This window comes from Anolis carolinensis, chromosome 3 (assembly GCF_035594765.1).
Source record: "Anolis carolinensis isolate JA03-04 chromosome 3, rAnoCar3.1.pri, whole genome shotgun sequence".
Lineage (NCBI taxonomy): Eukaryota > Metazoa > Chordata > Lepidosauria > Squamata > Dactyloidae > Anolis > Anolis carolinensis.
The window spans coordinates 193099795-193124923 of NC_085843.1; the positions used below are offsets into that span (position 1 = coordinate 193099795).

At 40.3% G+C, this 25129-nt stretch overlaps 1 protein-coding gene across 3 annotated transcripts in view; it reads right to left on the reverse strand.

Moving 5' to 3' along the window:
* The window catches only part of ate1 (arginyltransferase 1), a 128565-nt gene that overhangs the window by 57664 nt on the left and 45772 nt on the right, over nucleotides 1–25129 (reverse strand). For all 3 annotated transcript variants that reach the window (XM_003218608.4, XM_062976021.1, XM_008106773.3), the window contains 2 exons: nucleotides 8269–8450; nucleotides 2640–2739 (listed from right to left, as the gene is read on the reverse strand). In XM_003218608.4, the coding sequence (XP_003218656.3) occupies nucleotides 2640–2739; nucleotides 8269–8450 (282 nt within the window). The remainder of the gene's footprint in view (nucleotides 1–2639; nucleotides 2740–8268; nucleotides 8451–25129) is intronic.

Genomic DNA, 25129 nt, shown 5'->3' on the forward strand with positions numbered 1-25129 from the left:
ATGAAATTTGTTGTATGAAAGCAACTACAGGAAAGGAGATTCCACCTGAACATCAGGAAGAACTTCCTAACTGTGAGAGCTATTCAGTAGTGAAAACTCTCTGCCCTGGAGTTTGGTGGAGGCTCCTTCTTTGGAAGCTTTTAAGCAGAGACTGTATGGCCATCTGTCAGGGGTGCTTTGAATGTGATTTTCTTGCTTCTTGGCAGCAGGTTGGACTGGATGGCCCATGAGGTCTCTTTCAACTCTATAATTCTATATTTGTATGATTCTATGATGAAATGCAGTTGCAAGAAAACTCTGGAGGGATAGACTGGTTGAGTTGTAGGGAAGTGGACTTTTAAAGACTGAGATATATTAAAAATAATACTACAAAAACCAATTTGCTTTTTTGTTTTTTACGATTTGGATATCTACTCTTCCAGAAGAATTGCATAGCTCAAGGACCCAAGCAAAATTACTGTGGCAACTAAAAGGCTAACATTATTATAATATAAGAAGTACTCAAATTTATCAGAGTATCTCAAATGTATAACTACTTTGCCACTTAGCCACCTGGAAATAATTCTAGCAAGGGGAATGGGGAGACCTGGCTTTTGTAACTCTTCTGGCAACCTAGATAGGGGGAACCACAATTCTCCTCTTGCCTAGGAAACCATCCGAGCCAGTGGTTAGACTGTTAGCAATTGAGGACTTGAAAAGTCAGGCTGGCCCCACTTGGACATGGAAGGAAGCAGGTGAAAACTTGGAAGGGAGCCTTCCATTCTGCCTTGGCCAAACCCATAAATCTCTATTTCAAGTCCCCTCCAGCTGGCTTGCCTGCCTGGCAGCCAGCACACACTTCCCCTTAGCTGGCTGCTTTTCAGGAAGTTGTGGGTTACAACTGCGATTGAGACCACTCTTTTCCCTTTTTCAAACAAGAACAAGCAAGAACAAATTAAGAATAGGGAGCATTAGAAGAAAACAGGTCGAGGGATGAGAAAAGCAGGGGCCAGGAAGGAGGAGAGCAGGAGAGGACAAAACTGCTCTTGATGAAATGATCAGTGGCTTCTTTAATGGTCAATTACCATATAAAAGACTTATGTTACATGTCAAAGGTACTCATAAAACAGCACCTGCCTTTTACAAGGGCAAACATTAAAAGAGTCCTTTTAGGGACTCTGAATTCTGTATCATGCCTTTGTATTGCATCTTTGTTGTTATATTACATGCAAATCCATCTACAAGCTTCCCTCTATGAAATATAAGCACATCTGGAAATAATATGAACATTAAGACTGCTGTTACAAGTACTTTGTAAAGAGTAGTCCAACAGTTCACACTGTGATTTAGTTTTGAGTCCATAGGATTTTAGTGACAGAATATTAAACAGACTTCATGAAAAATCGAAATACAATTCATATTTCAGAAAGAACGTAGTGTTCTTCCTTTATATAATGAACACAGCTAGTAATCAAACACTAAAAGAGAGTAATATGTTTACAGACTGCATATAATTTTTAGTGTTTGATTACTAGCTATGTTCAATATACCGTTTCCCAGAAAATAAGACAGCCCCTGAAAATAAGACCTAGTAGAGGTTTTGCTGAATTGCTAAATATACGACCTCCACCAAAAAAAGTAAGACCTAGCAAAGTCTTTGTTGGGAAGCATGCCCATCGAACAGAACATCAGAGCATGCAGGATCGATAAATGTACATACCATAGATTGTTGTACATAGAAATAGTAGTAGTAACAAGAAATTCTTGATAGGATGCACAGTTTGTCTGGTCATGCTGGTTTGTGATGACAACTACTGTACAGTATATAATAAATGTGTTTTTTTTGGTTCAACAATAAATGTGAATTCTTCTTCATGGAAAAATAAGACACCCCCTGAAAGTAAGACCTAGCACATCTTTGGGTGTAAAAATTAATATAAGACACTGTCTTATTTTCGGGGAAACACGGTACAAAGAAAGGAAACTCTGTTCCCTCTGAAATATGGGTTGTATTTCCATTTTTTGTAAAGTGTGTTTAAAATTCTTCTGTCTAAAAGCAGGTTTTAAATAACTCCAACAGACATCAGCATGGTGGTTTATGTATTTATTTGTTTGTTTTCAATAAGCTTAATTACATAACCTGATGAGTAAAGGATTCTATAAAACCTTATGTATTCTTAGACATTACACAATTCATAGCAATACAAAATATACTGAATGAGTTACACTCTACACTTAAACAAAATTGACAAAACTTGAACCATTTCAGAGACGTCCAACTCACTGAAAGTTTTGACCAATGTTTTGCCTTTAGAGGTAAACTTACAAATATCACAAGCTGCTTTGAAAGTACCCTCCATTTCAAAAGTGGTTTTCTAAGTAACAAAGGGGCAGCTATTTGAGAAATTAGAGTTTACTATCCACATAGCATGTAGCACTATTGCTTAGTGCTGTGGATTTCAGCCAATATGTCTCTTATGCAGACACAACTGGAAAATAGTCTCAGCGCTTATACCAAACTGAACAGCGGCCAACTTCATTTTTGCCAAGCAAAAGCATGGAACAACTCAATGGGAACATAATGTCATAAGCACATGAAACACTCAATTCAAATATCACGTTGAGCTTAGAATTTCTAATAAATAAAACTTCAGTCTTACCTTATATCTCATTTTAGGGCACGAATGAATATAAAATCCCATGTAGTAATAGCTTAGTTCAGGGGCCTTTTCATGAAGCTGTCTAGTGAAAGCAATTTCTCTGAAAAAAGAAATGCAATCAATGTGAATGGATAAAAAAGATAATGCTGAAGATAGGTGTTCACAGATGCTAGGAACTCCTTACAATAGAGCAAAATTAAGTAATACTGAATGACCTAATATTTGGCCTATGTTAAAGGAATAATTACATTTCGGTCTTTGAAAACGACAGTAATAACTGCAGAGACAATTCTATATTAAAAAACCCCAAAACCACAAACGTTAAGAGGACCAATTTTGCATTTTGTCCTGCCAAAAAGCTAATCTGAAATTCAAATTGAAACTAATTTAAGACACCCTTTTAAGGTGTTTCCTTTTAATATTCATGTATCAATGCACTATAGACGTCTGGCCCAGTCATTGTATTCAGCCAAGCTAAGACAGTACTGCAGACTTCAGAGAATTTTAAAATCAGCAAGTTTCAAAGAGAAACATCCAATGAGTTGTGGCTATTTACATGCTAATACCTAAATGAAGCAAATGCTCTTTTCCATTTATAGGGATTGTGTTTTCTGTACTCATTCTAGTCCACTCTATTTATTTATTTGAAAGAAAAATGGCAGTATTTTCCCTCTTTCTTATTCAGTCCCGAGACAGTGAGGAATGACATGTAGGTCTGCAGCTTTCCTCTTTTCAGTATTACATCAGTCATTTGGAAACAGCTGCTTTCATCCAACTTAGACATTCTCAGTGATATTTGGGAGACTAAGAGATGTTCAACTGCCAAATTTGACCTGTTTTATAGTAATATCTCTACTAGTCCCAGCATTTCAGTTGTTTCAGCCAAGTAATTGGCACTCTTAACTGAGCAGCTGTGATATCAAAGAACAGCGGGGGAAAGAAACTCTGGTGGTCTCAACATAATACTTATGAGCACCACTGTGTTCATTGACATTTCCTGACACCCATCTTCCTCTACCCCTCCTGATTCCATTTTTTTTTTACTAAATAAGATACCACAAGACTTTGGTGCCTTTTCTCCAAAGGTGTCTTACCAATTTTTCCAAGATGAAGGAAATCATTACCGTATATAACAAGGGTGGGTAACTTCATAGGTCTACACACCAAATCCAACTGGGAGACATTCCAGTACTTAAAATGACCAAAAATAGTCTGAGTCCACAAAACTAGTTTGGGAATTGCTTATAACTTCTAGTTCTTACTTGTTCTAGATATCAATTTCCTAGCAAATCATATGACATTTTTATGACCAGGACAATGAAACAAGAAAAGAAGCAGTATGGTATTTTCTTGGATTTTATGTTGTGTTTGGGCTCTTTTCGTGTACAATCGGACTCCACATTCAGGGGTTTCACACTTGTGGTTTTGATAACACTAAAGGTAAAGGTTTCCCCTGACGTTAAGTCCAGTCATATCTGACTCTGGGGGTTGGTGCTCACCTCCATTTCTAAGCCGAAGAGCCAGCGTTGTCCGTAGACACCTCCAAGGTCATGTGGCCGGCATGACTGCATGGAGCGCCATTAACACTATGTAACACAATTTTTGTTCCTGGGTTATAAATGTCATTTCTTAATTGGTTCTATCATAAAAACATGGCAAAAGTTTATTAAACTGCAAAAACTGCAGCGCATTTTGCTATAGTTTTTCAATCAATATCTCATAATAATAACTTTATAATAATAATAACTTTATTTTTATACCCTGCCCCATCTCCCCGAAGGGACTCGGGGCGGCTTACATGGGGCCTGGCCCGATAAAACAAACAAATAACAGTAACAAAGCAATAAAACAATTATCCCAGTAAAAACATCAACATCAATAAAAACAATCATTAAAATCAACAAGCAGGATACAGTATTAAAAATAGGAGACTAAGTCGTAGATCCCAGGCAAAGTGCAGAGTATTACGAAATGGGGAAAGCAAATTTCATAGTTGAATGGACAATAAAGTGCGGTATAAAATGACAAGACAACAACAATGGGATTATTATGGAATGGACAGATAGATCAATCCAGCAACAATTAAACATTGAAGGCCTTTTGAAAGAGCCAGGTTTTTAAGCTCTTCCGGAAGGAGAGGGGGGTAGGGGCCTGCCTGATCTCTCTAGGTAGAGAGTTCCAAAGCCGGGGGGCCACGACGGAGAAGGCCCTCAACCAATTCAAGAAGTTTGTGGCAGCCACAAAAACGAAGTTTCTGGAGTATAACAACTACTTTCAAAGTAAATGCCATAGAATTAAACAGGAAATAACACTTTCAAACCGGGAACAGAACATTTTTTCAAATTTTGTTACATAGTGTAATTTGCAGTGCATATCTATGCCTGCCTCCTGAACCTGAGGCTGCTGTGTGAAGATTCACTGGGTTCACTACTCATGCATTCCTGAGTACCAAAGACAAAGCTGCCACACTTCAAATAAAGTTTTACTGAACTCATGGATAAGAATTCTTCAAATTTTCTGTTCTTGTCAGAGGTATCACAGAAAGTAATTCTAAGCAACTAATTTATACATATTTGCAAAATAAATGCATAATTCTGTAATAGTGACACAAGTTATATATGACATTTCAGTTATTCTGTGCAGGACAAAATCTTCCACTTAAAAGAATACCCATACAAAACAAGAAACGAGGCTGGTTGGGCACTGTACATCCAATGTGAAAGGCATTAAGCTTATGACTTGGTTTTACAAACTCCCTTTAATGATTCCACTCACATTAGCTATCTGAAAACACATATATATATTGTTCAAAGAAGCAGTCCTCTTCCGTCACCATAACTTACCACCACTGGTGCTCTATTACTTTGTCTCTCGCTCTTCTAAAAGCATTGCCCATATAATGAAACGATACATGAGGAAGGAGCAGGCCTTTAATGATTATGTCTATTCCATCACCATCACATTTCTAACACCATGTTCTGACTAATTTACAGTATGCACTCATGTATAAGTCTACAAATTTTAGTTAAAAATCAGCTCCAAAAAACATGATATGACTTATCCACGGGTCAATGCGAATACTGTAGATTATCTCTTATGAAAAAGGACTAGTGCTTTCCCTTCTCCAAGGCATGACCCTCGAATTATCCACAGGTGATATCAAAATCCATATTTCCTGACCCAAAACCTGCCTTCGACTTGCACAGGAGGCTAACTTATATAGGACTACCTATGTTACCTTCAAACCTGAAGAGAAAGACTCAGCAACTCTCTTCGTAAGAGACATCATTTCATAATTTATTACATAGCTATACAAAACTTGGCTTCATAATGTTAGGGTAGGGTTTTTCATCCTAACTTACCCACAAGTTCTTGTCTTGGGGAAAAGGCCACACAAAAGATTCCTTCATAAAAAACAGTATTTGTCGTTTGGTTGTATTTGTACATCATGAAATTATGACACACAGCATTATCACCTCATCTAATGCGTTAGATTCTTAGACCGGAGCGAACTATTAAAGGGATTCACCCATATTTAAAATATGTTTATAATGTACTCCTTTACGGGCTTTACACACAGTAATAATGCCACTGAGTGCTGCCAAAACATTTCTGAACAAAATTAGTAACAGCTTGTATGGTATCAGGTTTCTTCGCTGCATCCTAAAATTTCTGTTTTCCTAGCATTCTTTAAGTAGTAACTCCACATTTGAACTTCCAGTCCTGAAGGGAGTTTGTATTTACTGCTTCTAATGCATGCTTTAACAAGCTGACTTCTTAAATACTCCTGAACCTACCTAAATATTGCAGTTTATTATATTTTTTTTAAAAAAACTTACAAGCACTTCAGCTTTCCAAAACATTTCTCCAATTACCTTATTATCCATTAATAAGACATTAGAAACAAAACAATTTTCAGAGATCCTGATGAAAACAAGGTGTTCCAACTGTAGGCAAGTAAATGTGAATGTGTGTTTATGTCAACACGGTCCTGGCCAGTTCTCTTTATCTATTTATTTTAAAGCAAAACCAGGCTGTATACAGCTGTACAAATAAAGTGATAGAAAGTTGGAGAGGAGCTAAATCACAGCAGTCAGGTTAGTTAGGCATTTGCTGAGAATACTCATGCATCTCAGCCTTTTCCAGAAATACTGAGAAACTTAACAATGACTTTCATTCACAGGATACACTTGATATTACAAAATACACTCAACAAGTACTACACTTTTTTCCAAGTAGTTGGTTAGAAGTACAAACTGAGTGCATGGGTAAGCACACTTCAGTTTTCAAAAAAAAATTGCAGGAAACCAAAGGAAATAGAAAGGGAAACAGAAAAGCATCTTTCAAGAGAGAATTACTTAAAAACATAAAACTACAACCCAGGAAAAAGCGTTGGTCATGTCTTTGTTTCCGCAAGTCTGATGCACCATCAAATCTAATGCACACCTCAATTTTCAAAACCCTGAAACTAAAAAAAATGCTGCTAAATGTAATACGCAGCGGTAAAAACTGTGATCTTTGTAATTTGGCCCAGAAAAAGTGTGCATTATTGTTTCTGTCTGCTTAGAAGTCATTCATTATAAATAACTGTGTAAGAACACCAAGGCTTCCAGCCTTGGGGTGCATCTATGCTGTAGACTGAGTGAATCCACTTTATTTGCCTTGGTTCAATGCTATGGAATCCTGGTGGTTGTAGTTTGACAAGGTTCTAAGCCTTCTCTGCCAAAAAATGCTGGTGCCTCACTAAACTACAAATCCCAAGATTGCACAGCATTGAGCCCTGGCCATTTAATTAGAGATGATGTCCCTCAAAGAGAAGCTCCAGATGCACCTCCTGAAGCACCTTCCACTTTCGATTTGGCTCAACACTAAGATTACTGCATGATGCGAACCTAATGTGCACCCCAATTTTGGCAAGGTCATTTAGCCAAAAAAGGTGAGCACTGGATTCAAGAAAATATGGTATATTTTTGATGCAATGAAACAAAATATCTCCCCCCCCCCCAAAAAAAAAAAAAAGATGAGATGGGGCTTAAGTAGATGCCATTCAGACATAAATGGGAATAAAACTTTGCTTTAACTGTCCATTTTTCTCAATTTGGGGATAAAGTGGTGGGACATTATCCAAGACACTTGCTGGTAAGGTATTTTTTCTGGTTAAACTACCTCTATAGATTTGTTGCTGGTCCACATATTATTTTGAATACTTTCAACATTGTCTGGTTTTAAAATCCTCCCCCCCCCCCCCCCGGCCCATCATTGTGTATTTACGTTTCTACACTAGAATACCCCAGGGATACAAGTATTACCAAAAATGCTACTCACACCCACAAAAAACACAAACCAGAATTGAAAGCACACTTCTGGTTTTGAAAAAGTGATTACTTTTAAATGTTTAACAGTCCAGAGAGATCCTGTGAGGCATATAAAAAGTGACTGGCTCTCCTGGGGGCTTCCAAGAGAGGCAAGATGCCATGTCTTTAGTTAGAAATGTGAGATTCGGGGACACTAGAGGGAGAGGCAGATATGGTCCCAGGGCCGTACTATGCTCACGCCTGCTTCAAGGTAATAGTTAAATTTTTATATTGCTAGATCATAGATTAAAGCATATTTTAAAACATTTCCTCACCTTAGTGCAGAGTAGACTCCTAAAGAAAGAGAAGAATAATCGGGATCATAGTAGAGATACACAGACGACACACTCTTTGGAAGGATGTCAATTACACCCACAGCAATTATCTTTCCATCAAGCCAATACTGCTGATGGAAAGAACCATAGCCACAGTCAGGACCATTAGGTAGGTTTTCTGCCTGGGGAGTAAAAGTTAAGATGTAATTAGAATTTTTAATCAGTTTATTTTTGCACATTGTTCAAAGAAGAGAGACGTAAAACTTAGAACACAGAGAATTACTGTCAAGATTTCATAAGCCAAAGTTATCCAGGACAACCTTTCTTATCAAATGACAAAAGTCCTTATTCAAGTTAAGTCTTATCCTAAATTATTGGGGCTAGAGGTTTTTCAGAATTTGATATACAATGCCTGTATTTCACATGCATAGTGAATGAGGGATGAGGAAATGGGGGTTAGTCACACATCCAGCACCCATTAGTTTTCCCTAATGGAGCCCTGATCAAAGAAAGAGGGGGGAAAGGAGGGCTCCATTTACACAAGGCCCGTTGTTGAAAAGCAGCAAGGAAGGGAGAAGACACTCCTCCTCCTATCCCCACTATGAGGTTTTTCATTATCTCTGCACTTCATACAAATGGATCACTCAGTGCTCAGTCTTGCAGCGCATTTCCAAGGCCCCCACTGTGCCGCACACAACCATTAGCAGATGCTGAACATGTGACTAGCCCCCTTTCACCAAAGATGGAAGTGAGCAGCTGATGGCAACATTTTTCAGGTTTTAGAGGTTTTTTTAATTTCACATTTCCAAAAAAGAGACACTCAATTTGTATTTAGCAATTGGTTCTATCTATAGTCCCACACACATTTTCCATGGTAACCTTTCTAGACTCTACTTAGTTTGAAAGATCCAACCAGAAGACAGACATATTGAAAAACTATGCTCAGGACCCAAAATCTTTCTTGTCAAAGTGTGATGGAGCTGGCTTGCTCTGCCTTCACTCTGATGCCCTTGAGCAATCCTAAAAAATTCACTTTGCCAGCATTACAAACTGTTGCATTTGTATAGTAAACTACAAGGATTCTGGATACTAAACTCTGAGTACCCAACTCAATTTCAAAAAACAAAAAACGGTCTTCTGGTTGGATCTTTCAAACTAAACTGTTTTTCTTGTCTAGTACAAATTCTGCATTAATCATAAAATGTATTGTAAAAATAGTCACAAATTGATTTAATTAATAATTAATTAGCAAACTTTTTAAAAAATATATCTGTACCAAAATATTTCTGATCTCATTTTTTCAGTGCTTGAGAAAACACACTTCCTTCTGTCTATTTCAAGTTGTTGCAACAGACGACGATGATGGTGATATTATACAATTATTATATACAATATAAAGTGATACTTTCAAGTGGTCTCTCAAAGTTTAAAAGTGTTTATACATGCATGGCTTTCCTAACCCCAGCTTGTTTCATTTCAGATACACAACTACAGTAGAGTCTCACTTATCCAAGCTAAACAGGCCGGCAGAAGCTTGGATAAGTGAATAACTTGGATAATAAGGAGGGATTAAGGAAAAGCCTATTAAACATCAAATTAGGTTATGATTTTACAAATTAAGCACCAAAACTTCATGTTATACAACAAATTTGACAGAAAAAGTAGTTCAGTACGCAGTAATGTTATGTTGTAAGTACTGTATTTACGAATTTAGCACCAAAATATCACGATATATTGAAAACATTGACTACAAAAATGGCTTGGATTATCCAGAGGCTTGGATAAGCGAGGCTTGGATTAGTGAGACTCTACTGTAGTTAATTTTGGGTTTTAAAAAGGTGGCTGGATAGAGCCTATCCCAATTTTTTCTATGTTATTTCTTACTCTGATACCAAATTTTATGTTCAAGAGGGAATGTCAAGGAAACAACTCTGTTTTGTTAACTAATACATACTTGTACTTCATGTGCTGCTCACTGCTGTAATTGGTCAAAAAGAAAAAAAATGCGTATTTGAGAAGAGACTGTTCCAGATAATTTAAGATTTCTGCATTACCATAGCACTTTTTCACGGTCATTTTAACCTCAAGCCTGAGATATTCCTCATCTTAGTTTTCTCAGATTAATTTATCCAAAAATTCTTCAAAAAGAGCTGCTTTCCTTCAGTAAAACTGACAATCTTATAAACTGCCAATGGTTTTCCATTACATCCAGACTATGTGGACAAAATCAGATTTTACGATTACATCTTCAGGAGATTAGGAGAAACAGACTGTGTTTTGACTGTTATAGTGCAGGTCTAAGAGTCAGTGGTATGGCAAACAGTCTCATTTGAACTGCTCAGGATATAGTTTTCAGATTACCTGAACTGTGTTTTAAGAACTCAATAAGCAAAAAGTGAATTGATTAGTTTCTACAAGGAATAACTTAATCACATTTTTCACAATGTTTGTATTAAATATTGCAATATAGGATGCTATTCCTTTTTACAAAAATACTCTGTATAGTTGTGACTATTGGGTGCAAATCTTGGTTGAAGATTTGTGTGCCTTTTAATCTGCCACTTCCCTGTTTTCCTTAATGTTTTTAACATGACAAGAACTATCTTCAGGTTAGGAAATTTAGCCATGTCAGATTTATGGAAATGATATTTAGCACCTCTATCCTTGCAATGTACAAAGGAACCACTGCTGGATTCTTTATTACACAACTATCAGTATTGAGCCCCTGGTTGCGCAGTGGATTAAACCCTTGTGCTGGCAGGACTGCTGACTGAAAGGTCGGCTGTTTGAACCTGGGGAGTGGGGTGAGCTCCTGCCTGTCAGCTCCTGCTTCCCTTGTGAGGACATGAGAGAAGCCTCCCACAGGATGGTAAAACATCCGGGCGTCCCCTAGGCAACATCCTTGCAGACAGCCAATTCTCTCACACCAAAAACAACTTGAAGTTTCTCAAGTCGCTCCTGGCATGAAAAAAAAGTAACAAAAAAACCGATACAATGCAGTCAGAATCAAATACAAATATAGCTAGATGGTTATAAGGTGAAGGAGCGCTGTGCCTCCTCTACAGTTATGTGTGCGCAAACATAGACATGTGCATGAATAGCTAGAGGGGAGGGATTTCCTTTAAAAGTAGAGTGCAGTTTTATACCTATATTTTAGGAAGGTCCTAGATTTAAAGAAACGTACTATAATGCAAAAAGTATAGGGCTCAAAAGTGTAATGCAAGATGCAATGTGCTAAAGAACCTGATGAAATGCAAAATATACAGGCTACATTCTATTCACAGTATGGAATATTCTTTTTCAGCCAATTTTTAAAAAGATTCAATTGAAGTGCATTGGATAACAAAGAAGAAGAAAAACCCAAAATTAAAAACAAAACAGATTGAAACTGTGGTTTAGCGCACCACACTCTAAACCAGGGGTCCCCAAACTAAGGCCCGGGGGCCGGATGCGGCCCTCCAAGGTCATTTACCTGGCCCCCGCCCTCAGTTTTATAATATAATATTTTTATATCAGTTTTAATAATATAATATATTGTATATACATATAATATTGATAATAATCTTACATTATACAATATAATACTAATAGTAATACCATATAATAATATTAACAATATGGTATATATTACATATTATATAATAGTATAGTGGTATAGTTCAAGATAGTAATATATAATGCTAATATTGTGTTATGCTAATAATATAATATATTGTATGTACATACAGCTGCTCTGAGTTCCCTTCGGGGTGAGAAGGGTGGGATATAAATGTAGTAAATGAATGCAGTAAATAAATAATCAATTTTAGACTTAGGCTTGGCCAAAGTCTGACATGACTTGAAGGCACACAACAACAACAACAACAACAATCCTAATTAACTTGACTATCTCATTGGCCAGTAGCAGGCCCACACTTTCCATTGAAATCCTAATAGGTTTATGTTGGTTAAAATTGTTTTCATTTTTAAATATTGTATTCTTTCGTTGTTGTTGTTGTTGCACTACAAATAAGACATGTGCAGTATGCTTAGGAATTTGTTTGTATTTTTTTTTCAAATGATAATCCGGCCCCTCAACAGTCTGAAGGATTGTGGACCGGCCCTCTGCTTAAAAAGTTTGGGGACCCCTGCTCTAAACCAAAGGTTCTCATACTTTTGACATTTGGAAGTAATTGAAACCCACTAGTTGAAAAGTGTTATACTAGACAGTTACTTATAAAATGGTGCCAGCCAAAGGTGGAGTTTGGCATTATCACATGGCAACTGCAAAAAGAATTTTATAATGATAACTCCTCTCATTTTTGTAACCTCTAAATTATTTCCCATAACAATTTCCTGGTAGAAGCAGTTTGATAATTCAGTTTGCTTCAAAATTTATAATGATATATTTTTTTAAAAATGATTTTTATTAAGTTTTGGTGGTTAACATCGACATAGGGGGGGAGGCAAAAGAGTGGGAGGGGGGGCGGGGAGGGAGGGTGGGATGAAAGGACAAGGTTTCCATAAGAGGAGGACATGGGAAAATATGGGAAGGGGGGGCAGGTGTAGGAGTAGGGGTAGTAGAGACAAAAAGGGGGGGAAAGGGATGAAAGGGATCTGTTGGGGGGAAAGGAGGGATGGGAGGAGAGGGGTATGGAGGGGGGTATGGAGGGGGGGAGATTGGAGGGAGACTTCCGATCTTCTAACTTCCAGTCCGTGTTCCACATCAGAGCGTTGTCTCTTGTAGGTAGTTGTCTAAGAGTGTCCAGTTTGTTTCCTTCATTGGTTGCCCCGTGGATTTTTTAAGCAGAAAAGTCAGTCTGTCCATGTTTCTGATGTCCAATAATTTTTCCATCCATTCTTCTTTGCTGAGGTTTTTTCCATCTTTCCAATTCCTGGCTATAACTATTCTAGCTGCAGTGGTAACGTAAATAAATAATTTCTGTTTGTTATTTTTCCCTACTTCTGGGTTATCAATTTTCTCTGTTTTAAAATTGTATAGGCCTAAAAGGAAGTATTCGGGTTTACATTCAAAATTAACTTTAAAGATTCTTTTACATTCTCTATGGATTGTTAGCCAAAATTTTTTAATTATCTTACAGCCCCACCACATGTGGAAATATGAGCCCACTTGTTTACCACAATGCCAGCAATTCTTGTTACTATCTTTATACATAAGACCTAATTTTTTAGGTGTTAGATACCACCTGTGTGTAGTTTTTAGCCAGTTCTCCTTTAATTCAATAGAGTAACATAGTTTCGTGTTCTTATTCCAAATAGTTTCCCATTCGTCCAACATTATCGGCCTACCAATATTTCTAGACCAATTTAACATCGAATCTTTGATTATGTTCGTTTCCGTATTCCATTCTAGTATTTTATTGTAAATTGCTGTTATAATTTTTTTTTCTCTTTTAAGTAAGATATCCCAGAAATTTGTGTTTGTGTTAAAGCCAACTTCCTTATCTATTTTATAACACTCTTTTAATTGATAGTATTGGAGCCATGTAATGTTCTTATAGTGTTTTTTAATTTCCTCTATGTCCTTTAAGGGGGGAGCGTCACTCGTCATGTTACCTATTTTAATAATTTCTCTGTACGTAGGCCATTTTTGCCAACCTAGTAGTCTGCGTTGGATTGCTTCTAGAGGAGCGAACCAGAGGGGAGTTTTTTCGTATAGATATCTCTTGTATTTTTTCCAGATTCCAATTAGGGCTGATCTTACGAAATGGTTTCCAAATTGTTTATCTACTTTTTCCTTTTCTTGCCATAGGTATCCATGCCAGCCCCAGCGCAGGTTAAATCCCTCTATTGTTAGTAATTTAATTTTTTCTAATTTTACCCAATCTATTGTCCATTCTAGCGCGCAGGCATCGTGATATAATTGTAGACTTGGTACATCAAAGCCCCCTCTTTCTTTGGGTGTGATCATAGTAGAAAATTTGATTCTTGGCTTTTTATTTTGCCAAATAAATTTGTTAATTTCCCGGTTCCATTCGATAAATAATTTTTTCCCTCTAATAATAGGGATATTACGAAACAAGTATAGTAGTTTGGGCAGAATGTTCATTTTAATTATAGCTATTCTTCCCATGAGTGATATCTTTAAATGTTTCCAGTCCTCAATATCTCTTTTTATCTCTTGCCATTTTGTCCTATAATTTAATTCTAATAGTTGGTTATTTCTATTTGTAATCCAGATACCTAAATATTTAATTTTATTGACGATTTCTAATCCCGCAGTCGCTTTTAATTCGTGTTGTTTCTTTTTTGTCATGTTTTTTGTAAGTATTGTTGTCTTGTTGCTATTTATTTTGAAACCCGCCAATACACCAAATTCCTCAATCTTTCTTAGCCAGTCCTTGATAGTCTCGTTGGGGTTCTCTAATATGCATATAACATCGTCGGCAAAGGCGCGTAATTTTAACTCTTGATTTCCAATTTTGATGCCCTTTAAGTTTTTATCCTCTTTTATTGCTCTCATAAGAATTTCTAGCGTGAATATAAAAATTAAGGGGGAAAGCGGACAGCCTTGCCTTGTTCCCTTTTGTATTACAAAATTATCAGTATATACATTATTGACTTTAATTTTTGCAAATTGATTAGAGTAAATTGCATTTATCCCATTTTGGAAGAAGATTCCCATGTCTAACTCTGCAAATAAGAATTTGAAAAATTCCCAATTGACGTTGTCGAAGGCTTTCTCCGCATCTAATGATAAAAATCCCACTTCCTTTTGATGGTTTTGATCATAATATTCTATAGCATCCAGAATAATTCTGATATTATCTTTAGTACTGCGGTTAGGTAGGAAACCTGCTTGGTCTTCTGAGATCCAGTCTCTCAAAAAATTTGTGAATCTTTCAGCGAGGATTTTCGTATAGATTTTATAATCGTTATTCAATAATGATATGGGCCGATAATTCCTTACATTACTCGAGTCTGTTCCGTCTTTATGAATTAGAATTATTTCTGCTTGTTTCCATGAATCAGGGATTTTACCTTCCTTTAATGCTATATTCATAATTTTCTTTAAGAAATGGATTACTTCTATTTGTTCAATTTTATAGAATTCGGCTGTAAAGCCGTCTGGGCCTGGTGATTTGCCTGATTTTAAGTCCTGGGTGGCTTTTTTAATTTCTACTTCGGTAATATCTTTATTCAGGTTTAATCTTTGGGTATCGGATATTTTTTGTAGTTTTTGACTGCATATGTAACTTGTTATCTCTTCTGGGTTAACTATTTCTTTTTTGTATAAATTCTTATAATAATTCAGGAATTCCATTTTAATTTCATCGTCCGTAAATACCTCTTTTTCCATTGCACTGATTTTAATAATTTGTTGTTTATTTTTCTTTTTCTTAATTATTCTAGCAAGCCATTTCCCCGGTTTATTTGCATTTTCAAATGAATTTTGTCTCGTCCATTTTAATTGATTGGCTAGGGTTTCTAATTGTATATTGGTCCTTTCTTTTTGTAATCGTTTTATTTTTACGAGTATGTTGGTTTCCTTAGGGTTTATTTTTAATCTTTGCTCGAGTTTCTCTAGTTCTTCTTGGAGTGATTGTAATTTTTGGTTTTTAATTTTGTTTCTCCTAGCTTTTTGTTGTATAAAGAAGCCTCTTGCCACCGCCTTATATGCGTCCCACACAGTTTGTGGGGTGACATTTTCATTGTCATTTAACTGGAAGTATTCTTTAGTTAACTGTTTTAAGTTTTCAATATCTTGCTTCTGTTTAATCAAATTATTATCTAATCTCCAATTTGCTCTATGGTTTTTCTTATTTATTGACATCGTTATAGGGCAGTGGTCCGAGAGATCCCTTGCCTGTATTTTTATTTCTTCTATTTTGGGCGCTAGGCTTTTGGAGGCCCAGATCATATGAATTCTGGTCCATATCTGATGTCTGCTCGAGTAATATGTATAGTCTTTTTGGTTGGGGTTCTTTAGTCTCCAAATGTCCCATAAATCGAATTCGTTCATGAGTTGAAATAGGTTTCTCGGAAGAGAGTTTTTAATATTTTTTTTGTTGTTCTTATTGTGTGATGATTTGTCCAGTTTAAAGTCAATGACCCCATTAAAATCACCCATTATCAGTAGGTGATCAAATTCTATCTCGTTGATCTTAGTTCTTAATTGTTTGACAAAATTCTGTTTTGGGCCGTTTGGCATATAGATATTACATATTAAGATGGATTCTTTACCCATTAATATTTTAACTGCGATGATCCTACCTTCATGGTCCCTGAATTCTTCCACCGGGTTAAATTTTTCTGCTATATATAGAGTTACTCCCCGTTTTTTTTTTTTTTTGTCTAAGGAGTGGAAGGCTTTCCCTAAACTATTGTTTGTTAGATAATTAGCATTTTTAACGGCTATATGTGTCTCCTGGAGCGCTACGATGTCATAATTATTCTTCCTTAGATTGTTAAATAATCTTTTTTTTTAATTTTTGAATTTAAACCGTTTACATTGTTTGTGAAGATTCTTATTGCACCTAATAAATTAGTCATCGAAATATATATCACTCACTGCGTGTTCCGTCCCCCAGGACGATGGTTTGCCTTACCTATTGGTCGTTTGTTTGTTTTCCCTCCTTTACATTTTGTTTGAGCCTCTGGCTGCAAAAGCCTAGGAAAAGTGGCTTGGAATCTGCAAGAGCTGGCTGCAGTTTTCTTTGCAGTGATTGGTCAAAGAGTGCAACATCTTAGGACCGCCCTTTTTACCAGGGTCTAGTCTCCATTTTAGAGTTTCATTCTGGCTATAGTCTTCCAACGTGCTGGAGCTGTGCAAAGCTAACTGGGACAAATCATCCTCAAAACCAGGCCAATCTAAGCCTATCCAAATTAGATAAGTATTGAATTATATTGATCTGGAATAGGAAATCTAGTTAGAGGAGCAAAGTTATTCCATCGCTTCTAGAACTAATCTTTGCTGTAAAGATAGGGAAGGAAAGAGTTTCTCCTTCTAATATAGGCAGCGTGATTAGGGTATAGTGGTTTTATAATCACTTTTGCCTTCTGGAACCAGGGATAATTCTGCAACTAAAACCTATGGAAATTTGTTTCATTTTCTGCAACTTTAAGATCTGTGCCAGGTTTACAACCTTGTATGAATAAACATCCTTTTTTGAAGTTATCCAGACTCAGTCGTTCAATATCTATAGGACAGCTTATAGGGATTTGCAGTTCGCCCGGATAAAGGACAGCACGTTTCAGTTTTATAGTTTTTTATTGTCCGGCGGACGGCACAGTTTTGAGGTAGATCAGCGGTTTTTCCGCTTGAGCTAGCTTGCACGGCTTTATAGTTTTTTATAGTTTAGGAAGTTTTAGTATAGGCTGCGGCTTTTCCGCCTGAGCTCAGTCTGCATACCTAAAGACTCTACCAGCTTCTGAGGCAGTGGAGCCCGCTCTCAGACCTGAAGGAGTCAAATAGTGGGGCTCTATTTCCTTGCTATTTGGCTCGCGTGTGCGCACGTGGCCCAGTGGCTTTCTGGGTTTGCACAGGCTGTGCAGTTCCCAGCAACGTCCAGGGCTCCCTCGGCGGTAGACCTCGAGCCGCGGAGCACCAGCGACAGTTCTTTGGCTGGCTCTGAGGCGTGAAGCCCACCAGAACCAGGCTAGAACCTGGACAGGCCTGGCAACGCTGCTGCGAGTTCGGCCGGAGCACTCGGCCGGCTTCGACCTGCCTCATGGTCCGGCGGTGGTGACCTGCCTCATCGTCCTGCGGTGGTGACCTGCCTCATGGTCCGGCGGTGGTGACCTGCCTCATCGTCCTGCGGTGGTGACCTGCCTCATTGACCTGCGGCGGTGACCTGCCTCATCGTCCTGCGGTGGTGACCTGCCTCATCGTCCTGCGGTGGTGACCTGCCTCATCGTCCTGCGGTGGTGACCTGCCTCATCGTCCTGCGGTGGTGACCTGCCTCATCGACCTGCGGTGGTGACCTCCCTTCACAGCGGGGAGGAGGCGTCTCTTCTCTCCTCCTTTCCAAAGCCAGCCTCAGTACTCCTTCGGCGGCAGGCCTCGAGCCGCAGAGCACGAGGTGCTTGAAAATTTGGCGTAGTCGCCATTTTGGCAGTTTACGTCACTCGGGCAAGGGAGGTATCAAGTGGCAAGTTGCTGTCAGTTGACATTTTGCAGCTTGCCCACCAAAGTCTGGCGCCAAAGGTCACAATCTTTGTAAAGTATAGTTACTTAGTGATATATATTGCTATGGTTAAGTGTTGTGCATTGTATTATATATTGCATTTGCTTTTATTGTAAATTTACTTGCTGGTATGTCGTATTTGCTTTTGTTGTAAATTTAATTGCTATTAAGAATACATAATGTCTATGCAATTTCAAGATGATACAGATGGCGTACCTCCTTCTGAGGCTGAAAGTAGGAATGAAAGGCCCCAAAGGATAAAGCACCCTTCAGCCAAAATGCTAGCCCATCTAATAGACGAAAAGGAGCTCCTCCATGTGAGGTTAGGTTCGGCATGGGAGCGAATTGTAACATTGATGGACAGAATTGAGAGCTTGGGTATTACAAGGGTGCCATCCATATTACAGACAGACCTTGAAGAGACCTTCGGTCTCTGGAGGGGTTTGGTGTCTAAGATAGTCCAGGTCCTCGAGCGAATTAACGCCAAGGATTCAGAGTTAGAAATAGTGAGTGTCTTAGCTGACACTAATGAGAAAGAAAATAAGGTGAGGGCAATTCTAGATGCCTTGGAATTTAGTTCTCCACCTGTTAATCTAAGGTCTGAGCCAAAAGGAAATCAGTCTTCCTTATGCAGCCATGAGACCAATCTTTTGAAATCACCTGCTGTGGCACTTAGTCTTAAGTCCAACCGCTCTAGCCAGGTATCTAAACTAAGGGAGCGTGCATCGTCTAAACACAGCCACTCTAGCAAGTCTTCTGCTGCTGGGAGTGCCATCTCTTCCCTAGCTGCCTTGCACATTAAGGAGGCTGCACGTCTGGAGCTAAAGAGCAAGGTAGCGGGGGCGGAGGCTGATGCTAAGGCAGCTGATCTCACCCTTCCCTTTAAAGAAGAGCAACGACTGCAAATAGAACAGGCCCGTAGACAAAGCGAAATGCAAATAGAACAGGCCCGTAGACAAAGCGAAATGCAAATAGAACAGGCTCGTATAGAGATGCTTAGAATAAAGATGGATGCCGCAGCCAAAAGGGTAAGGGCTGAGACTTTGGCCAAGGCCCTAATTGAGCCACTCACAGAAGAAAATGTAAGCCAGTTACCAATACAGGACCCTTCTGCCAAAGTGTTTGCGCACCTTGGCAGCATGTACAGCCAGTTTTCGGATGAGGAACAGGGAGACTTCTCTCCTTACCCAGAGCAGGGCCCCAAAGTCACTTTTGAGTTTCCTGCAGAGCAGAGCGTCATAGCGGGGAGCTCACCCTTGCTCGAGCTACCTGTGCCTCCTGCTAAAACCCTAGGTCAGTCAATCAGGGCCTCAAGGCCGAGTGCTAGTTGGCCCCTACAGACAGCTGCACAGGGAACCATCGATTCGTCAGTGGTCGATGTCATCCCTCCAAGAGGCCAAAGGTTGACGCAAGGTACACGGTGGGAGTCCACTCCACAACAGCAAACTCCTCAATTGTTCCCTTCGACGCCAGAGTCCCAGCTTGTCTCCATCATCAGAAGCCCCAGAAGAGATCTTAAGGACAAGGGTGTCGAAAAGTTTTCGGACAAGCCTGAGGAATTTCTTCTCTGGAAGGCCACCTTCCAGAGAGCAATCAGAGACTTAAAGTTATTGCCTGAGGAAGAACTGACTCTTCTGGCTGCATGGTTGGGCCCAGCCTCATCCTCACAAGTTAAGAAGATCTACGCAGCCCACGTAGCCGATCCCGACAAAGCCCTGGAAAAGGCCTGGGCCAGGTTGCAGCAGAGGTATGGGGCCAGCACAGAGATTGAAGCATCTCTTATGGACAAGCTCCAAAGGTTCCCAGCTTTAAAACTCAAAGACTTCAAACTCTTGTGGGACCTCAGCGATCTCCTTGCGGAATTAGAGTCGGCCAAGGAGAATCCAGAACTGCCCGGTTTGAAGTGCCTCGATCAGCACCTGTCCCAGAGGCAGATCTTGACCAAGCTGCCCTTCACTTTGCAAGAACGCTGGGGACAGGAGGTCTTCAACTACAAGGAGGCCCACTCCCAGGCATACCCTCCATTTTCTCATTTGGTCCAGTTCATCACCAGGGCAGCCAGAGAAAGGAATGATCCGCAGACGGGCCTCCCCACCTTATACCAAGGGACCCAGCCAGAGAAGGCACCTGAAGTGGACAAGAAACCACCTAGAGAGGCCAAAAGACCGGTTAGTGTTAAGGCTGTTGAAACTCAGCACAGGGCCAACGAATCCAAGTCAGAGGTGAAGGAGGTGCTCTGCCCCATTCACCAAAAGCCTCACAGTTTGGCCAACTGCCGGGAATTTGGCAAGAAGCCTTATAAAGAAAGACAACAGATTGTACAGAAGCTGGGCGTATGTTTTAGGTGCTGTGGAGCAACTCTTCACTTTGCATCCAACTGCAAAGAGGACGTCAAATGCGCAAGGTGTAACAGCCTTAAGCATTGCACCGCGATGCACAATTCTGACGCTGTCTCCCGCGCCAAAGGGGACACGTCTTCCAAAGAAGGGTCATCTACTGAAGCCACCAACATGCAGGCCGCGTCACGGATGCAGGAGGATGCTCCATCGGTCGCCTGTACTGAACTATGCTCTGACGTGCACCAGTTAAGAGTTTGTCATCCTATCTGCCTAGCGGATGTATATCCAGCCAAGAGCCCTTGGCTTAGAAAGAGACTCTATGTGGCCCTGGATTCACAGAGCGACGCCTCCCTAGCTACTCCAGAGTTCTTCCGCATGTTTGACCTTAAAACCAAGATGGTCGACTACACTATGACTACGTGTGCAGGAAAAAAGAAGTTGCAGGGTCGCATAGCATCTGGCTTTGTTGTCTCCTCTTGCGACCAGAAGAGACAGTTCAAGTTGCCAGACCTGATTGAGTGTTCCTCCATCCCTCGGAACAAAAAACAAATTGTAACTAGAGAAGTTGTGGAGGCTCATCCACATTTGCGACGGTTAAAGAATGCTATACCAGCCTTTCGGCCAGATGTGGACATTGCCCTTTTGCTTGGCTCGGACTGCCCGAGCTTGTTCTGTGTGAACGACCAAGTTAAAGGACCTCCAGGTGCACCTATCGCACAACAATTGCCATTAGGCTGGACAGTCATAGGCCCAGTGTGCATAAACAAGATGCACCCACCATCGTCGTTGGACTCCAATCAAGCACAGGTGCTTAAAGGTGGACGTCCTACACTTGTGCGCAGTTGCCTAAGTCATATCTCGGTTGGTTCTCGCAGAGGCAGAGGCAGCAGGAGGACATTTTTGCTCCCTGGCTTCAGGTAGGATTTGGCTAAGATTTGGCTAAGATTTTAAACTGAGTGTGGGCTTGGCTCCTGTGGTCAAAGTCTAACTGTTGTGTGACTGTTGTGTTGAAAGAGAGCCAGGTACTTAAGTTGATTGACAGCAGGTATTTGTCCCCTGTTAATTGAGTTTCTGGGAAAGCTTTATTTGCCAGTGTGAGTTTCTGCCAGAGCCTGATCCCAGAAGGGCAGTTGGTTCTCGCAGAGGCAGAGGCAGCAGGAGGACATTTTTGCTCCCTGGCTTCAGGTAGGATTTGGCTAAGATTTGGCTAAGATTTTAAACTGAGTGTGGGCTTGGCTCCTGTGGTCAAAGTCTAACTGTTGTGTGACTGTTGTGTTGAAAGAGAGCCAGGTACTTAAGTTGATTGACAGCAGGCATTGTCCCCTGTTAATTGAGTTTCTGGGAAAGCTTTATTTGCCAGTGTGAGTTTCTGCCAGAGCCTGATCCCAGAAGGGCAGTTGGTTCTCGCAGAGGCAGAGGCAGCAGGAGGACATTTTTGTTCCCTGGCTTCAGGTAGGATTTGGCTAAGATTTGGCTAAGATTTTAAACTGAGTGTGGGCTTGGCTCCTGTGGTCAAAGTCTAACTGTTGTGTGACTGTTGTGTTGAAAGAGAGCCAGGTACTTAAGTTGATTGACAGCAGGCATTGTCCCCTGTTAATTGAGTTTCTGGGAAAGCTTTATTTGCCAGTGTGAGTTTCTGCCAGAGCCTGATCCCAGAAGGGCAGTTGGTTCTCGCAGAGGCAGAGGCAGCAGGAGGACATTTTTGCTCCCTGGCTTCAGGTAGGATTTGGCTAAGATTTGGCTAAGATTTTAAACTGAGTGTGGGCTTGGCTCCTGTGGTCAAAGTCTAACTGTTGTGTGACTGTTGTGTTGAAAGAGAGCCAGGTACTTAAGTTGATTGACAGCAGGCATTGTCTCCTGTTAATTGAGTTTCTGGGAAAGGCACCTTTACTAACTATCCTTTGCAGTACATACAGGAAACAAAGCAACATAAACAAATACACAAAGAGGTGGTTTGTTGCAGTTTGCACATAAAGTGCATGCATATTACTTAACTGTACAAAGATCCCACTTGGCCACCACGCTCACCAAGAGATGCAACAAAAGCAAAACATTCCCATCACATGCACCAGCTGTGGCATGTTCCGCTTTTTCACACAAAAACTAGACAACTACATCTGCTCCAAATGCAAACAGATGACTCTGATGGAGCAGAGGATCCAACAGCTCGAGCACCGTATTAAGACCCTTAAGGACATTCAGGCACTCGAGCTCTTCTTGGACACTGCACAACACGCTGCTGTAGATCAGCAGCCTGCATCACACCAACACCACCAAGACCATGATCAGGAACCTTATGGGGAGATCAACTCAAAGGTAGACAACCCTCAGGCTTGGAAGGAGGTCACCCATAGAAGGAGACGCAGGACCAGGCAGCCTCCGCAGAACTCCTCTGCTCAGCTGCATTTACACAACAGATTTGAAATTCTTACATCATTAACATACAATCAGGAAACACATCTTGTGGAGGACCACAGTTTCTTAGATACCACTCAGTGGACCACCCTGGATCAATGTGCAGGGGATAGCCCTGACGGGGACAGTGCATCACCACAGTCACACTTATGTAATCATGCAAATGCTCCATCCCCAATCATAGACCAGGAGCAACAGGAACATCCTTGGGAGAGTAATGGGCTCTCGGATGTATCTCAATGGATTGTCATTGATGAATGCACTGGGGATGTTGAGGAGGAGGATAACACTTTACACCTACATGATTCACTTCAACAGGAACACTCTTCAGGGGACATACACACTGTCTTGCACAAAAGGGACCCTGTCAATCCTCAAAGGAAACAGGTCTTGGTAGTAGGTGACTCCCTCCTTAGAGGAACGGAAGCCATCATTTCCAGACCGGATGGGATGGCTCGAGAAACATGCTGCCTCCCGGGGGCAAAAATACACCATATCACTCAGAGGCTCAGCAGGCTCCTAAAGCCCCATCACCCTCCCCACCTTATGTTGATTCATGTAGGTACCAATGACACCGCTAGGCATACTTTTCAAATGATCACAAATGATTTTCGAGCTCTGGGGACAAAGCTAAAACTGTATAATGTACATGTGATCTTTTCATCCCTCCTCCCTGTTGTAGGACACGGCTCTACAAGGGCCGGAAAAATAGTACAGGTCAATAACTGGCTCAGAAAATGGTGTCAAGAGGAGCATTTTGGCTTCCTTGACCATGGTCTACTCTTCCAAGAGGATGGACTACTGGCAAGCGATGGGGTGCATCTCACACAAGTAGGAAAACATCTTTTTGCACACAGACTCACAAACCTCATCAGGCGCACTTTAAACTAGATCCACTGGGGGAGGGGAACAACAGCCTGGCGAACACTATATTACCCACGACCACAGGGAACCGCCGAAAGGCTAAACGGAGGGCTGCACAAACACAGCAAGGACCAAGTACAGAGAGCACAATAATCCCAAATAAACAGTTCGAGGGGAGGTCACAGGGGCTTACATGTCTTTACACTAATGCTCAGAGCATGGGAAATAAGCAAGACGAACTCCAACTCCTAGCACAGCACCACACATACGATGTCATAGGCATCACTGAAACCTGGTGGGATGACTCCCATCACTGGAATTTAACCATTGAGGGCTATAACCTCTTTCACAGAAATAGAACAAAGGGGAGAGGAGGGGGAGTAGCTTTATATGTCAAAAACAGTTACGTTGCAGAAGAAATGCAAGACTGTAATCTGGGAAACCAGCTTGAAAGCATCTGGATAAGAATCAAGGGAACCGGGACTCAAAAAGATCTTGTCGTGGGTGTCTACTACAGACCTCCGAGTCAGGATGAAGGACTTGATGAAGCCTTCTGTCAACAGCTGACCAAACAGGCACAAAGAAGAGATATAGTAGTCATGGGCGATTTCAATTATCCCGATATCTGCTGGAAAACAAACTCAGCCAAGAGTACAAAGTCCAACAAATTCCTCACTTGCCTTGCAGATAATTTTATGGTCCAGAAGGTAGAAGAGGCAACAAGGGGATCAGCAACTCTTGATCTAATCTTAACAAATGTGGAAGACCTGATCAATACAGTCGAAGTGGTTGGATCCTTAGGGGCAAGTGACCATGTGCTCCTGCAGTTTGCAATACAAAGGAATGCTGAAACTAAGACAAGTCAAACACGCATTCTGGACTTTAAGAGAGCTGACTTCCAAAAAATGAAGGAATTACTGAGCGGCATTCCATGGACGCCGATATTAAAAAACAAGGGAGTTAAGGATGGGTGGGAGTTTTTCAAAAGTGAAATACTCAAGGCGCAAATGCAAACAGTGCCAACAAAGAAGAAAAATAAGACAAGTGCAAAGAAGCCAGAATGGATGTCCAAAGAACTTCTAACTGAGCTAAAGCTCAAAAGTGACATGCACAAGA